The sequence below is a fragment of the Egretta garzetta genome, unplaced genomic scaffold (assembly GCF_000687185.1).
Source record: "Egretta garzetta isolate BGI_Z169 unplaced genomic scaffold, ASM68718v1 scaffold23, whole genome shotgun sequence".
Lineage (NCBI taxonomy): Eukaryota > Metazoa > Chordata > Aves > Pelecaniformes > Ardeidae > Egretta > Egretta garzetta.
Window position 1 is genome coordinate 2,433,585 of NW_009259237.1, and position 16,335 is coordinate 2,449,919.

Here is a 16,335-nt window from a genome sequence, read left to right on the forward strand (position 1 = left end):
CACAGAACAAATCCATCTGATCAATGCTATCAGTTGTGTTGGATCACAATACAATACTAACTTAATGAGAAAGTAGCTTGAAGATGTCATAAGAAGCAATTCATTTAAACTTTAACTCTGGACAGGTTTCAATAGTTTTACTGGAAACTACAGCCCAAACCCAATAAACTGCATTTTCCTTCAAGCAACACTTAAGTGTCAAGAAAGGAAGGAATTCTAAAATAAAATTTAAAAATCAGCACTTTCTGAACACAATCAAGACTCAAATGTTATTTGTATCCCAGCAGTGTAACTTCACTTGAAGAATCAAGTTATAACAAACTAAACAGAAGTCCTGGAGTTGTGAAGTTGCAGCAGGTTAGTTCTGTTTTAAAGACTGCACATTTTGGCACTCTGATCTGTCAAGGTCTGTCACTTTACTGACCAGTTTAAAAGATACATGCAGTTAGACCAACGTGGGCCAAATAAGATATTAACAGTATGCAAAACCGCCTGCAATAACAAGTCCAATACCTGATTTCTTTGCTGTACTTTGCACTGCTCCAGCACCAGGACTCCCAGGAGAACCAGTCTTTTTGCTCAAGAGACTATTAAAGAAACTAGCCAAGACGCCTTCACTTGCAGCATTATCTAAATAAAAAACAAATATGTATACATATATATATCTCACAGAATAGTTATTGCTGGTAAATGATAGAACTTATTTTTTTAACACACATACATAACTCTCTTACCAATCAAGAAATTAAACCTCGAATATGAGCCTTTCCTTGCTCAATTTAAAGACACCAGCCTTTTGCGTTCTTTGGCAGTCAGAGATGACTGAAAACATATTACTGCTCTTCTGGAATGGGGGGGGGGTGTCACAAAATTTTAATCTAAATATTTGTATGCTTTTTTTTTTTTCAAAATGTAGAAGCCAAGAAACAAAGTATTAAGTATGGACATGCAATTCAAAGATTTAGAGTCCATTAACAAACGATACAGACATTTTAGTGAAGTCTTTCATGCCACACTACTTTTTAGAAATCAGAACTTGGGTATACAGCAATGAGACATGATCCAGAACTGCATTGAGTATTTTATCCACTGTAAGTGAGGCATGGCACCACAGTGAATAACTAAAAACAATACTGGCCCTACTAACTTTCTCAATGCACAGAGGAAAGAAACTGCTCAACAACATGGAGCTCCATCTTAGGGCTGAGGGAAGGGAAAGGGTACAACTTCCAAGTTACTTCCCATACTATGGAAAATGACAGGCTTTAGTAAAAGAACAGGTTTCATTGTGGATTCCAGAATAAGTGACATGAAGTATAAAACTGCGTGTAGTTTAAAGCAGTCCCCGCTCTAATAATCCAACTGATGCATAATAAATGTGTTTAGGCAATTTAAGGAAATATTGCTAAGCAGTCAGAGTTTGAATACATTAACAGAACTCTACTTCAAGTCATTTGAATGACTCAAAAAAAAAAAAAGAAAAAAGAAAATTGAACCTGAAGCTGTGTCATAAATTCACTGCTATTATTAAACTAACTATATCATCAGAGAATAAATTCCAAAATCTTTCTACAAAAGAGGTTTTGGGTTTTTTCTTTAGGGAAATAACACATGAGAAAAAAAGTAAAATGCTTATTCATACTTTTAATATTTGGATCTGGTTTCTTAACTGATGTTATTGGTGAGGCACTGGGTACATTGGCGGGACCAGCTCTGCCTTGAGTTCTTGGGGAACCTGCAGGGCCTCTTGCAGGAGATTCCTTAAAAAAGAAAAAGTCCAAACCAGACAAATCAGAGAAGAACTCAAATGGATTAGTTATATAAAGCAAATGTAATATTACATACAAATTACTTTTTAAACCTTTATATTAGCACTGTAGTGTATGCACACTGGGGAAAAAAACTCAACCAAACAAAACACCACCAGTTATTTTGGACATGTGCCTCCACTAAAAGAAAGGATGAATCACTGTAGGAAATTTTCAGTTCAATAATCATCAGATATTTCTATGTTTCCACAGTGAATTAGAATGAAGTCACTTATAAGCAACATTTTAAAATATTGGGTTGTTGGTTTGTTTGTTTGGTTGGTTTTTTTCTTAATTTACTTCCTGCAGTTTGGGAAGACAATGTATTTTGCACTTGCAAAATGAACCTCTACAGGTTACAATCATTCCCTCTTCCCTAGAAGGAAACAAAACACCTCCTACTCTTTTCTTGGATCTACTTACTGATGCTCTTGTAGGCGTTGCTGGCTGTTTGGCAAGGAATGACTGCAAAAACAGCATATTAAAGATATTAAATATATTTCAGAAAATATAAAGGAATAAGATACAGTGAAGCTGACTAACCATTAATTTATTTGATAATTTTTTTCCTCCTATATACAGGCTTCCTCTTTGATATTCATATAGTTCCAGACTTTACCACTAGAGGACAGAGTTAAAACAAGTAAATAAGCTTCAGTCCTTTGTTTTACACAGCTGTTCCAGAACTATAAGCCAGAACCATAGACACTCAAGTCTGTAACCTCTATGGTATTTATAATCAACTACACTGGAAAATATTATCAGTTTTTTTTAAACAATAGAGCAGTAAAGAAAACAAAAAGATACGGCATAGTCAAATTTGACACCTTAGAAGTCTTTCAAGCCTCCTGCTATAAGAAAACCGCAATGCTAAGATGTTATGTTTAAAAGTATTTATATTTTACCAATCAGTACATCTATGTTGTGAAATTTCAAATTATCTTCTTGCTCTTCTCCTTTGAAAAGTAAATTATTTCTGTTCTCTCAGCTCTGTTTCAACTGGCCAAGTGGCAATATTTTCTACTTGTATTTGTTAAAATAAAGACTTATTTCACAATTACGTCTGAATTTGCAAAGCTGAAAAGTGGCTATCTAGTGATTTAAATGAGGAATGAAAGACTGAAGGCAATAACAACAAAGAGCATAGAGTGAGATCTTATTTAGTAAGGACTTATTTTCATTCTTACCTGCTGCTTCATAAGAAATACTTGTTCATCTTCTGCTGCCAGCTCTTTATCATGGACTAACTGTTGAACAAAATATTTTGTTATTAGAAGTAAAAACTAAATTTACTCTAACTGGTTTTTTATGTCTTGGTGACCAAAATGGAAGGAAAAGAGGCAAATGTTTAATACTACTCTTTACTTTAAAAAAATCAAACACCGAACTTCTTTCACATTTAAGAGAGAAGTAACATTAAAGAAGTTGTCATTAAAAACAAATATTGTAATTGAATGGAGTAGACTAGCATTGATGCCAGCCTGTGGGCATTGTCCTAGAAAGATGAGTACTTGGTAAGTAGCCACATTCTCTTTTAAAATTTAGGTATCTCTTCAAAGACCTGAGATTAACTTACTCCGTAAGACCCCACACTCAACCCCTCAGCCCCCAAAAAGCATTACGACTGACTCTTACCAGTCGTGACAGCGCTATTAGGCAATGATTATTTCCTGTAGGTGCCATGAGTTACAAACAACAGGATTAAACCTTTCCCTTACATGAAAGCTCCAAATAGCTTTTCCCTATTCCAAATACTGGGGCTTGAGCTAGAAATTTTAAGCATGTAGGAAGGTTGTAAAAGCTTTCCAATACAGACCAGAATAAAACTTCATTTACAATGTCCCTTATCATCCATTTTACACATATCCTTTTCCTGCATGCCTGTACTCACAAAATTAGCAATATACGGAATTTATACGGATTATTTACTGCTCTTGCTTCACATTAAGAAATATGTCTTTACATGGTAACCTCAATGCCATGTGTGTATATATGTAAATTGTTGAAGCCCTACAACAGTATTCTCCATTTTTAAAGCGGTTTTGCCCCACGCATGCAAAAAGGTTCATGTGAAATGGTTCTTTCTGGACTGCCTTTCATTCACTAAATTGAATGATTTTTGTGTTTGCTTGCAGTATTTTAAACAACTGGAAAATTAAAGCCTGATGTTTCACACATTTGGATACAAAAAAATTACATTTAGATTTGGAGTTCCTCAATATCAATAGCTATTAGTAGCCATTCAAGCAAACTGCATTTATTTGTCGGGGGGCAGGGAAGAGTTTACCCCTTTTTACCTTTCTTACAGGAGGTTTTACAATGAAGTCCTCATATGCATCTTCTGGTTTCACTGTTGTGAAGTTTTCGTGTAAAATGGCAATTTTCTTTTCATTGTCCCAACCGGCAGGTCTATAAAAAGAAGGAAAGCTTTGCCTTTTCAGTCACAAAATGCACTTCTGCAGAGACCATTTATTTACTGCCCTCTACCTGAATAAGGCAATTTTATTACAGGTCAGTCCTAATTCTCAGCTAAATTCCAAAGATACTAAAAAGCTGGAATACTATACTCTGAGTCAAGTAACCCAAGTAATACAGACTAAGTTGTTTTTTTAATTCAGGATTTCAGAAGACTCACATACTAAGCTTTTGAATGACACAAACCATTCAAGTTATTTTTATATGTATCTTATATGAACTGCCATGCTTAACAGAAAATAACCTGAAACCATGCTGCTTATACAATTGACTTACATAAAAACTGCATCCTTTTCTACCACTAAGGCAGGTGTGGTAAACTGAAAACCATATGTTTTATGTACAATGTACTTATACAACAGATCAAGGTTCTTTTCCTCCTTAACTGACGTATAAATCAAGGCAGCCCCATCTGATTAGTTGTTTAAGGAAAATTATGTAAGATACAGTTTTTAAATTATAGTAAGAATTTCAAAACAGGAGCTAATGGACACATATCTACTAGACCTAATTCTGAGAAGTAGTTCAAGGCAAAAGCCATTTAGCATTCAGGGAGAGGAAGGGGGTATAACAGGAGAAGATTCATGGTACTTTTCTTTGACATATACAGAAGTTACCTACGCTCACGGACACTTAGCTCTGAAAAAGTCAAAAACTTAAAGAGACAGCAGAGATCTCAAGTTTACAATCACAGTATCTGAAGGGAAAACCAAGAATCATCACCTCACAAAACGCAAGACAAATCCTCTGTAAAGGAACAGAAGCTCTAAATCCCATACACAATTTAAAAACTATAAAAAGTTTTATACATCTCAACATTTTCAAAACAACAAATGCTACATAATAAATAACTAAATACCAAGCAGTCTCGAAGTGCAATTTCTCAGATTAACTTTATGTGCAATTCAACACTAAAATGTATTTTCTTGCTTCCAGATTACAGCAAATGTCTTCAGCGCAGGAAAGGATACACTGTAAGCAGAATCTACGAATGTGTGACTGAATGAAGTCGAAGTGTTCTTCTCTGTAATCATGCTCCTTCTCTAGTACACTCACTGCATCGCACTGGAAGAAAGGTAGAAAAACAAAACCAGAAAGACACAGTCATTTAACCCCAACATCTTCCTTAATATTACATACACATCACGTTTACCTTGAGCCTTTGGTTTCAAAATACCATCAAAAGATAAAGTACTTAACATATGATTGATAGGGTTATTACCCTTCTGCAAAATTAAGAATTTCCACTGATGGCAGAAGCTTACTTTTAAAATAAATCCCTTTACTATTAATCCAGAATTCATTTTGCATGTCTGTATAAAGCATGCCTTCTTAAAGAAAAATAATTAAACTTTTCCACAGTAGCAAACAGAACTAGAAACTCACTTTTGTACAAACTACCAGCACTGGAATACCGAGGTTGTGAGTCAGCACGTTTTCTCCAAGTGGCAACGAAACATGTTCATCCTCTTGGCCAGAAGAAGGACCTCTTCTCTGCGGTGATCCTTGGTAGCCTTCCTCAGGTTCTACATACTCTTGAAACTCCTTTATAACTGTTGAAAGAGAGATCTTCTTAAAGTGTAACAAAGGAACTAGTTCTTCTTTTTAAACCACAATTAATCTATGACTAACTAGAAATTTCAACTTTTTTTTTCCTTTTATAATGAGGCACTACATGAGACAGAACACAAGCTTAAACCTTGCTATCCCTTCAAACACAACAATTCTCCTCCACCAAAATTCACAGCAAGCTAAATCAATTGCTTATTTCTAATGGCTCCAAACGGCACAACTAGCTACAAGAGCTATAGTATGCACAAATGCACATTCCTCAACTCGATGCGTTTCATTGCAGTGGAGTTGACAACAGAAGATGTAAATGTAGTTTAGCATCATAGCCTATACTCGCTGCAATTTGTACCAAGTTTTGGAAGAAAGCATGGTGAAAACATAAATGGACACAGAAAACACCAAGCTGAAACAGCCACTCTTTCTTATAAACCATTACTCAATTTAGGTTTCTATTACTCTACATTTCTGTTGCAGCAGTTCAATGCTAGAAGTATAAAAAAAAATACACTGCAGAAATACAGACTCAAGGACTTCTAAATGTTATGTGAAGAGACTCAGTTATATTCTGGAAAAGTACAATGGAGTCCAGAGGAAACTAGATGCTTTCTATGTTTTCAATGTTTTAATTTTATGGCAACTATGAGTGTTCCAATAATACTGAACACTATCAAATACTGAAGTGCCTAAGAAACAGTATTAACACCATTTTGGAAGCCCACTGTGACCCCACACATACTTTATCAAAACTGGGCTGCAACTTACAGCTTTTATGTCTTTTTTCAGGGTGAAAGCCACAGACCAGATAAATCTGCCTACTGGAAGTGTCTGCTCCCAGGCACAGCAGTTCCCAGAGGCCCAGGGCTCTCCCTCACATGACAATCCCACCTGAAGCCTCCTCCTCACTCAGCCACGAGGAGCCCTCCCTCAGGAAAGAGGCAAGCAAAGCTCCACCATTTGCTCCCATGAAGGCTTCTTTACTTTAGAAACAGTGGGAGCAGGCTGACTGTACATATAGTAAGGAAAACTCTTCAAAAAAAACTCCCAATCTCCAGCACAGTCACGAAGAGAGTGTTGTTCACTACATCCACCCCTGTGACAGGGAAGGAACTCCATCTGTACTCCAGGCCATCTGATAATTCTGAGGTTTAGGAAGTGGTAAAGCTTCGGAAAAGTTCGTAACACAAATCTGGCAAAAGAAAGTCACTGTACCTTTTCAAAATAGGAACCATTCCTGCAATAGAATGGGTATGTGGAAGGAAGAATATCTCAGAAAAACACTTCTGTTCAAACCTGCATAATCTTCAATTTTTATTTGAAATATAAAAATCTGTGATTCTTGTGGAAAACAAGAGAGCTCTAGTCCAGAGAAAAGCTTAAAAAAACCACATTAAATCAGACCGTAAGAGTTCCAATCACCAGTTCAAAATATCCCAAGGTCCAAGGAAATAAAAAAACAATTCAAATGCAGTTGCCTTTAAACTTGGGCAGGCAGTGCCTTCTGGTGGAGAGGAAACAACAATGCTTTTGAAGAGATGCTTTCCTCTAGTACTGTTTCATATTCAGCAACTGGAAATCAAAATTCCATTATACATTCTGTACATTAAATATGTTTACTATCTCACAGAAAGCAAATTAATTCCAGAGCATTTAACTAGAAAGGGGTTTAAAAAAAGTACTTATTTTATTACTCAAGACTCTTCCTAGCTCAGGATAGAAAAAAAAACACCAAACTATTGAAGACAAGTGTATTACAGCAGTTAAAAGAATACCATTTACACCCACTACAATGATTCACATAAGGCTCTCTGACTTAATCAAATGTAAAAGAATATTTGACAATACTGCTCTCAATTTACTACAGCATTATAATCAGACAATATGAGTTTCCTAAGTTTTGTTCACCTCAAAGCAGAAAAGTCTTTTGTTTACTGAGATATCTATTAGTATAACCCCCCTCAAATTTGGGAAAGAAAAGCTGCTCTTGAAAACAGCAAGACTCTGACAACACAATACTAACTATTATTCAAGACACCCCAAGAATTTTACTGATATAAACAATAGCAAATGCAACATAGAACCTTCAGAAATATGATGACGCAGCCTCATAAGTTTCTGCTGAATGGGAATGAAGACCATAATCCTAGAGAGCAAAGATTCCCAACTCTTCCCTCTCCCCAAGAGTAAGCAGTACCAAACACCATGCATCACAGAGCAGTGATCAACAAGGCTGTATCTCACTCTGGTTGATCCATGCATGGAGGGAGAAAAAGCTTCACTGTGGAGAAGAACTGTTGTTGTAGATTGTTAGTAATGCATATGGTCTGGCATTAATCCCTGACTAAAGACTGAGAAATGCTACAGAATACACTTGGCTTTACTTAACAAGGTCTGTTGAACAACTAACTACTAGAGTTAAAAGAAGGTAAAAAAGCTATACTAAAAATCTCTAACTACTGTATCCTGAATGCAGATACACTTGTTATTGAATTAAAGATCACTGTTAGTGATAGGCTCTTAAATACTTTTTAAAGACTGCCATTCAACCCCCATTCTCATTCAAAATTTAGTCTTGTTAAATCCAAAGTAAACCTGTATCACAAAGGCTGTCAGACTGCATCTTAGGAACAAGCTGCATTCTAAGCAGCTAATAAAGAAGCTCACTTCAACATAGCTATTTAGTACTTTTTCTTACCTCCCAAATCTATTTCTCACTTGATCTCCACTCTAAAACTTTTAATGGGCATAAAGTTCATCATACACCCAAATAGCTTGCATACATCTTTTTTCTTCCTTTTTTCTAGCAAGCTATGAATATTTTCTCCACATAATTCATATCAAGGAATCACACTCTATATGATATGGGAAATAACTCTTCAAGGAGAGGAAAATGACTGTGGTTTAAATTTTTTTGAACAGGAAATACACATAAGAGGATGCACATCAAATAGGAAGCCAGAAAAACAACTGTTCATCTGACAAATCAGTAATATTCTGAGTAAGGTCAGGTACTATTACACGTGAAAAATTATCACCAGATGATAACATGCCATAAAAACCACACCTCTGCTACAGTGTGTGAATTTATCTAGCAAACTTGTGACTTTTCTAGGTGAAAAGCCTTTTTAGAATTTCGCATTTAACACAGCAAACTAATGCAAGTTTCCAGCTAACTGGGTTTTTTTCTTCTGTTACTGTTTATTTACACAAGCTACGGAAAGGTAACTATAACAAGAACAGAGGTATCATTCATGTCACGGGAGCAATTGACTCGAAGGACCACCAAGAAAGCAATCCACAATTGCTCTTAGGTTTGATTGTTCTAGTAACAATAAAATCCTCAGACTTGTGGGACTGTTTAATTACAATATGGAAATGGCAGACAAACACTACAACTTACTTAACTAGATAGATCACAAAAGCACTGAACAGCAGAACAAGAAAAATGCAGAAAAAATTTCTGAGACAATCATTCTGTATTTACACTTCAGTAAGTTTCACAATCAGTTCATACAGCTTTTAGCTTTTTTGCACACTATATTTAGCGATCATAAATTTTAGTCTTGTGAAAAGAATTCCTAGACAAAAGATATCTGGGCAAAGTGAGTTTCTTTAATCTTTTACCCTGAGAATTCTTTCAGCTGTATGTCAGAAAAAAAGAAAAAGGCAGAGAACCTGAAACTAATTCAGCTTGAACAGGACACTACTTAATTTTCAGAAAAGTATGTTATTGTGTTTCAAGTCTTTCGCTTCAAATGCTCCAGAGGATATTAATGCAATAGCCATTTTACCAGTATACTTCCTTTCTGCATTTCCTGATTCTCAATAGTCTTCTCTACTTTGCTGCCATAAACAAGGAGTCAAAATTTAGATCTTCCCTGAAATAATTATTCAAATATGTATTATTTAAACAACAGTTTATCATAATTGAGCCTGAATTCAATTAAAATATTTGACATTATTTATCTGAATTCACATTAGCCAAGCAAGGAATTTCCTGAACAGCTCAGTGGTAGGTGTGAGGGCAGACAAACAATACTCTTGGTATACTTTCAATAATCCATTTCTTTAAAGGCAGCCTGTTGCTTCCGTATGTGTGTCCTGCCTCCCATTCTGGAAGCTCTTCAAGACAAAAGGAAAGCTTCTCATATACCAGATGGAGCCCAGCGTCATCCACCCATTAAAGCCAAGAGTCAGTATCTCAAATAGCAAACACAAGACAAAAGGTTGGTGAAGAAAGGCCACCAAAACCTTGAAAGCAAAGACAAGCACTCCAAAGTTCAATTCCATTGAGAATGGTGAGCTAACAAAAGCATTTCTGGAAACCGGTAATAAGATCCTAGTAATGGAGAAAGAACAACCTAGCAGCACTTTAAACGGATACTAACAGGATAATACTAGAAAATGTCTCCCCAGGGCCAACAAGAACTACTGGATACTGATACTGAGTATAATAGCTGGGGAAAGCAGCATTGGACGTTCAGCTTGCTCCTGGCTTGCATCTAAAAGCAAGCATAAGGGAATTTGGTTTTACAAGCTGAAGTCAAGAAACATACACATCCATGTGGCATTATGCTGCAGGAGGGCTTTACTGGAATGTATTAAGCACATCTCTTCATGCTGCACCCTGTTTCTATGTTTTGACTGCCTGCTTTGCATGTGTGTTTTATTATCCCATTATTTTCAGATCTGGGCTATTGCAACATAGTGGTTCTCCATATTCTAAGTGGCAGCTTATCTTGGGAAGCACACGCAGGATTTTACTATGGAAAACTGCTGATGCAGCTTTATTGATGGACTGCAGTCACAGGGCATTCTCCAGGCACATGTGCTCTATATTGTCTAAGCATTTACACTAATACAGCCACAGCTATAATAGGAATTTCTTTCAGCATGATTTGCTGTTAAGAAAATTACAAGCTATGGTGGCCAAAGTTTTGAGCACAGATCTGGCCTTAGGGACAGTTTGTAAGATCTCAAAAGACAAGTGTCTGGGAAGACATGAGAGTCCTACAAAGTGACTAAGAAAAGGAGAAAGATGGAAGTTTGGGAGTGGAGACATTAAGGCCCCTGTTTTACCTGCGTGCTGATATTGGACCGAAGTTCACCGCTCAGCCATAGGATGGCAGCAGAGTCCCACAAGCATGTGAATTGGGCAGCTCTCAAATTTTCCTTTTCCCTCGACTCTATTAAAGCGCAAGAGAAACTAGGAATTTCTATGATACCGTAATTTAGGAATCTCTAAGACAATGCTGTTGGAATGTGTTCCAAGTTCCCCAAACACGGTGTTAAAGCTTTGCCATAGCTGTAACTGGCTCCTCCACATAGTACACTCTTAAGTGAAGGCTGAAAACACTTCTCTTTTCAGAAGTAAAATTTAAAAGTGTACAAACTCCACATTTATTTGGATTGCCACAAAATTTGGCTCAGAAAAGTGCAAATCGGGTTAGCTGCTGTATTTTTAGGCTGGAACTGCCTTTCATCTACCATTCCCAAAAAATCTCATACATAAAGAACGTGTTTTCCCTCAAAAATTGTCAGACTTTAAGTTTTTTTTTAATATGACCTGGTAATCAAACCCAGGTGGTTTCAATCATTAAGTTTAAGCTCTAGCTAGTATGCTGTAGGCACAAGCCTTTTGGGAAAGTAATATTAACATTCAGAAAGGAGATCAGTGATACAAATACATCTGAATGCTCACATGCCAAACAGATTACAGTGCTCCCTAAAGCAAATTTAAGGAAGCTACTAGACAGTGTTTGCAAGGTTTAAACACTCCAGTACAGCTAGCCACCAGCCCTGAACAAAAGCAGCAACCAGCAAGGATCAGTCTGAATCTATACTTCAGCTGAAAAGAAATTTATTTTGGAGTAATTCAATATGAAAGCAGAAAAAACTCTCAAGAAACATTCACAACTATTTTAAGAAAGAAAAAAAGCTGCAGGAAACAATACTGCAGCAATGACTGCTTGCCAGTGCCAGATTCTTTCCTGCCACTGATATGCCAGGAAAGAAAGTTCATTTATACAACATTCCTAAAGTCACACAGTAGGAATGGCTGCAGTGAGAGACAATTAGATGTACCAGCATCACAGTCTGAACCTCATCAGAAACAAGGGCAAAGAGACGTACTGGAACACAAACACGGTATGGGAATGGGACCTGTCTTAGATACCACAGGAAAGCAGACAGCTCACTTTGTTACTGAATTTTGTTACTATTTTTAAAATTGCAATTCTGTATGAAGTTAGTTTTTTAAAAACTGGTCTGTTTAAAAATCAAATTATCAAAATCTCATTATTGCAAGGGATTTAGACCATTAATTCACCTGACATTTTGTTAGCACAGCGAAACTGGAAGAGTTGTTTCAAAGCCTATTTGAAATAGAGTTGTAATCACAACTTCAAAGAAATTCTTATCCAACCCATTCTCAAAACATGAATCTGAAGAAATTTATCATTACAAAAGAAAGTTGCAAGAGCTAGTAAAGAAAAATAAAAAAAAAAAACCCAAAAAACAAACCCACCAAATAAAAAACCCCCAAAGGACAAGAATGCATGGATGCACAAAGACTTACACTTCTGTTCCATGTCTCTCATCTCTTCTGGAGGAATTTTCATCTTATCAATATGTTCTTGCAAGACACTGGCCCATTTCTGTAAAGATTCCATAACAGTCCAAGGTCTAGACATGTCTGCAACAAAGACTACAATGGTGTCTTGCAGGGATTCTGCAGAAACTGCAAACTTCAATAGCCCTTTATGGTATAAGTCTCCATCCAGAATCCAAACGTTACAGCGAGTATGATCTGAAAGGAAGAGGTACAGTTGTAACTCAACAGATGCCAGCTTTTTGCTTTGCTAGTTTATGAGTAAACAGATGAGTACATTAGTGTTAAATGAAAGACCAAAGCCCAGCTACCAGCAGATCTTGCCTGTTTATTTTTAACACAGGTGCATGTCTAAATGCCTACATTACTCGGTAGATACTTTTATTTAACAGGATTTTTTTCTTGGTTCAGAATCTTATAATTTAAAAAAATAATTTCTATTCTTTGGCTTTTATTAATGACAGATGACACAACAATTTTTAGATACTGCACAGCATTCCTAAATTTAAAATATGTATATTCCAAGTAAAACCAGAATACATGTGACACATGTAACTCCAAGTTCAAAAAGGGGTAGTTACAGCCAAGTCCATCAGGGAAGCCTTAGGTGTCCCTCAGACACATAAGCTGGTTTAACATACTAAAGACATGTCACAACACAAATAAGCTGCAAACAAGATACAAGCAATAAGCAGCTTAGGTTTCTAGCACAGGAGTAGGAGGAGCAAACACAGGATAAACTTACAACCTAACAAAGTTGTGCTACCTGCTCTTAATTCATACTGACATTGGCTCCTACTTTCAGGTTCCTTACAGAATGAGTACTGGACAAAAGATCTGGTACTTTAGGTTTTGTGTTTCTGCCTCCCAGTGTTTTGATAGTGACTGGACATTTTTTGTGGAAATTCAAAGCAGGGGAGGGAGAGTAGGTGGGTGTGGTGGGAAAAATCAGCTGGGACAGACAGCTGACATGAGAAGTTTTACCCCAAACATGAACTTTGGCAAGAATAGAAGAAACTGAAAACAGAGCATCATCCAGGAATGATGTTTCAGATACTCCAAACAACCGTTTCTGTCCAAATTAAAAAAAAAAAAAAAAAAGAAAATAACATTACATTATCCTCAAAACTTCCTTCTCAAAAGGAACAACGTAATTTGTTTCTACCTTCTAGACTCTTCCAAGTACCTCTTCCAAAGTATTCCCTGTTCTACTACAGCTGTCCAGAGGGAACAGTGGGTCTCCTAGGTATTACATGCAAGATACATGAACTCTGAAATACACGGATCAGCAAACCAATCACTGTAGAGCCCAGATTTTCAAGACAGCTACTAAGCTTCATAATTACTCTGCCTCACTGTATTTCCTTGCCTTGTGCTCTGCATCTTTTAACTTCACAAAATAAATCCAGTTGCTGTGGCTATCATAACTTTAAGAAGGAATCCAACAGGATAAAAAACACTGGCTCTAGAAAAAGGCAGAAACTTGACTAAGGAAATTGGAAGGAGAAAAGAGTACAGAGATACACATACTGCCCTTCTAATCAGGTCTTGGATAAAATTACTGAACAGCCAAGTTACAGACAGATTACATCAAGATGCTATACGTGGGCAGTCTTCATTTAGCATTTGTTATGCTCCTACTTAAGTACTGTTAGGCTGTCATAAGACATTGAAACATCAGTCATCACACAAATAGGTCAACAGTTATGCTTTTAATTTAAAGATCTTCTTACTTCCAACTGTGCATCTCGGATCTATCCTTTGCAGTAAACAGGGTAACCGTTGTGTATCTACAAAAGGCACCTTTGCATATTCATCATTTCCCCCCTTCCCCCTCCACCCCTTCAGGAAACAGTCTCACTGATATCATGCAGGATTCTCACAGCACTGGATGTACAAACCTAAAGCTACCGGAAGACCTCTAAGGACAGAGAGGCAGTCTGGCAAAAGTTTGGAAAAACAGAAAGGAAGCCAGGACATAATGTGAACACATTTACACGTTTGCTATTGTGCAATAGTAAATGAAACACCAGTGCAGGACTCTGTTAGCCTCTGCATTCCACAAGCATGCTCTGTGTATTCCCAAAAGCAGAAATCAACCAGCGAATAAAAACTCTGTGAGCTTTCTATGAGTGCAAGGTTATTAACAGACATTAACTATGTCTATGCACAACTGTCTCCTTGAAACAAATATGAAAGTTTTAAAAACCTAACCTAAGTCTACCTATAGTCTATGGAAGTTTACAGCTCTCATCAGCACTTCAATAGTTTCTCCTGTAGTGAGTGCTTTGACCACAGAAAAGACTTTCACACCTTAGCAAGTAACAGAAATAAATATCCTAATTCACTGCTTCTAAGCCACTTCTTTAAGCCAGTATCTAAAAGTTACAAAAGTTTTGTTTGCTAAACACCTTTGTCCCACTTAAGGATTTAGTTTCTGCTTAACATCTAGGATACAGACTGGAACTAGAATAGAGGTGGAACTAGAATGCAGTTGGAACTATCACTCAAATGAAATCAATCTACTAGCAAGACTGGATGCCTAGCACTCACATCAAGGCATACTTTTTTTTTTAAAAAAGGTAACATTGTATGAAAATCAAAGGTTTTCCTCCTTTCTTACAATAAAGATATATGGCTTGTGATTTACATTGGCTACAAACACAAACCACTTAAAAATACAGTACTGGTTGTTCACAATTTGGCAAGGACTTGATGGCAAATTCAACTTTGTCAGCACCACATCAAGCTCCTAGTTAGTCATATGATGTGAATGTTAACTGGACCTTTCATAGTGGGTATGACATGAGATGCCAAAACAGAGCAAACAATTACCAGATCCTGTTGGAAAAGCAGGTGCTACTTATTAAGGACTATTAAAATAGCTGCTAAAACTACGTTTCTAAATCCTGTCAATATTTCATTACCCCTTTAGCCATGAAAAAGATTTTCCAGCTTTGATGAATTTTACTGCAGATGGCTGATTCTGTGAACTGCAACTACATCTCCTGCATTTATTCAGAAGATATCAGTGGTAATGAGATATCCCTTGTCCAAGCTCTGAAGAGAAGCAAAACAGGGAAAAATAATTTTCAAGAGAACTACTTTAAAGATGTTGACAAAAAAAAAAAAAATTCCCATTAGAAACCAGTGTACCAGCAGCACTTGGCTCAATGTGGAACAACCAGTCCAACTGGAATATGTTTATGATATGACTGAGGCCAGTCCAAACCTGAGGCAAAAAACCAAGACTACTTGATTTTGTTACAAGCAAGAATGCAACGGCAGAATGGCTCTAATTCATTGGCATATTTGGCATAGACAGAACAACTGTATTGCATTTGTAATCTGAGGCAGTTCAACTGCAAGTTCTCTACAGTGTTTATAATTGCCAGCTAACCCATAGAGTACTGCTGCAAAACCAGTTTATGTAGTTTGTCTCATCGTCTTGCTGTATGTCCTCACATTAACTCTGCCCCATCACTGCAAGAGACTCTGAAAGCTACTCTAGAAATACATATCCTTTAACAAAGTTACGCAGAGACTCTCTTCTACCTCCTACAAATTAAGATTCTCAGCTCTCAAAACCAGACTAACTAGCATAGACACAAAACATCTGCTCATCACAAAGCAAAAAATTAAAACCGGCCATGCTCCCTGAGAAATTCCACTAACAGAGGACTCGAGGGTCTGAGCTCCAAGGTCATTTAATACTTGGGAGTTACCTTTACAGCTGGTGCTGTAAGTGCTTTCATCCAGATGAACTACAGTGACACGTATGCAGAAGCAGCCATATGCTCTGAGGATATTGTACCTGGGGCTAATGATCGAGGAGAATCCTCTCCCCCTCAGGATTGCTTCTCAGGCATTCCT

The 16,335-nt window shown here is 36.9% G+C and overlaps 1 protein-coding gene across 7 annotated transcripts in view; it reads right to left on the reverse strand.

The window, feature by feature from the left end:
• The window catches only part of DYNC1LI2 (dynein cytoplasmic 1 light intermediate chain 2), a 35,615-nt gene that overhangs the window by 16,094 nt on the left and 3,186 nt on the right, over window positions 1-16,335 (reverse strand). For all 7 annotated transcript variants that reach the window (XR_004841621.1, XR_004841619.1, XR_004841620.1 and 4 more), the window contains exons 3-11: window positions 12,430-12,660; window positions 5,670-5,836; window positions 5,255-5,348; window positions 4,560-4,695; window positions 4,106-4,217; window positions 2,996-3,055; window positions 2,232-2,273; window positions 1,643-1,760; window positions 514-630 (exon numbers count right to left, since the gene is read on the reverse strand). Coding sequence is in view for 4 of the 7 variants with exons in the window: in XM_035891544.1 (XP_035747437.1) it covers window positions 514-630; window positions 1,643-1,760; window positions 2,232-2,273; window positions 2,996-3,055; window positions 4,106-4,217; window positions 4,560-4,695; window positions 5,255-5,348; window positions 5,670-5,836; window positions 12,430-12,660 (1,077 nt within the window). In the remaining 3 variants the exon portion in view is untranslated. The remainder of the gene's footprint in view (window positions 1-513; window positions 631-1,642; window positions 1,761-2,231; window positions 2,274-2,995; window positions 3,056-4,105; window positions 4,218-4,559; window positions 4,696-5,254; window positions 5,349-5,669; window positions 5,837-12,429; window positions 12,661-16,335) is intronic.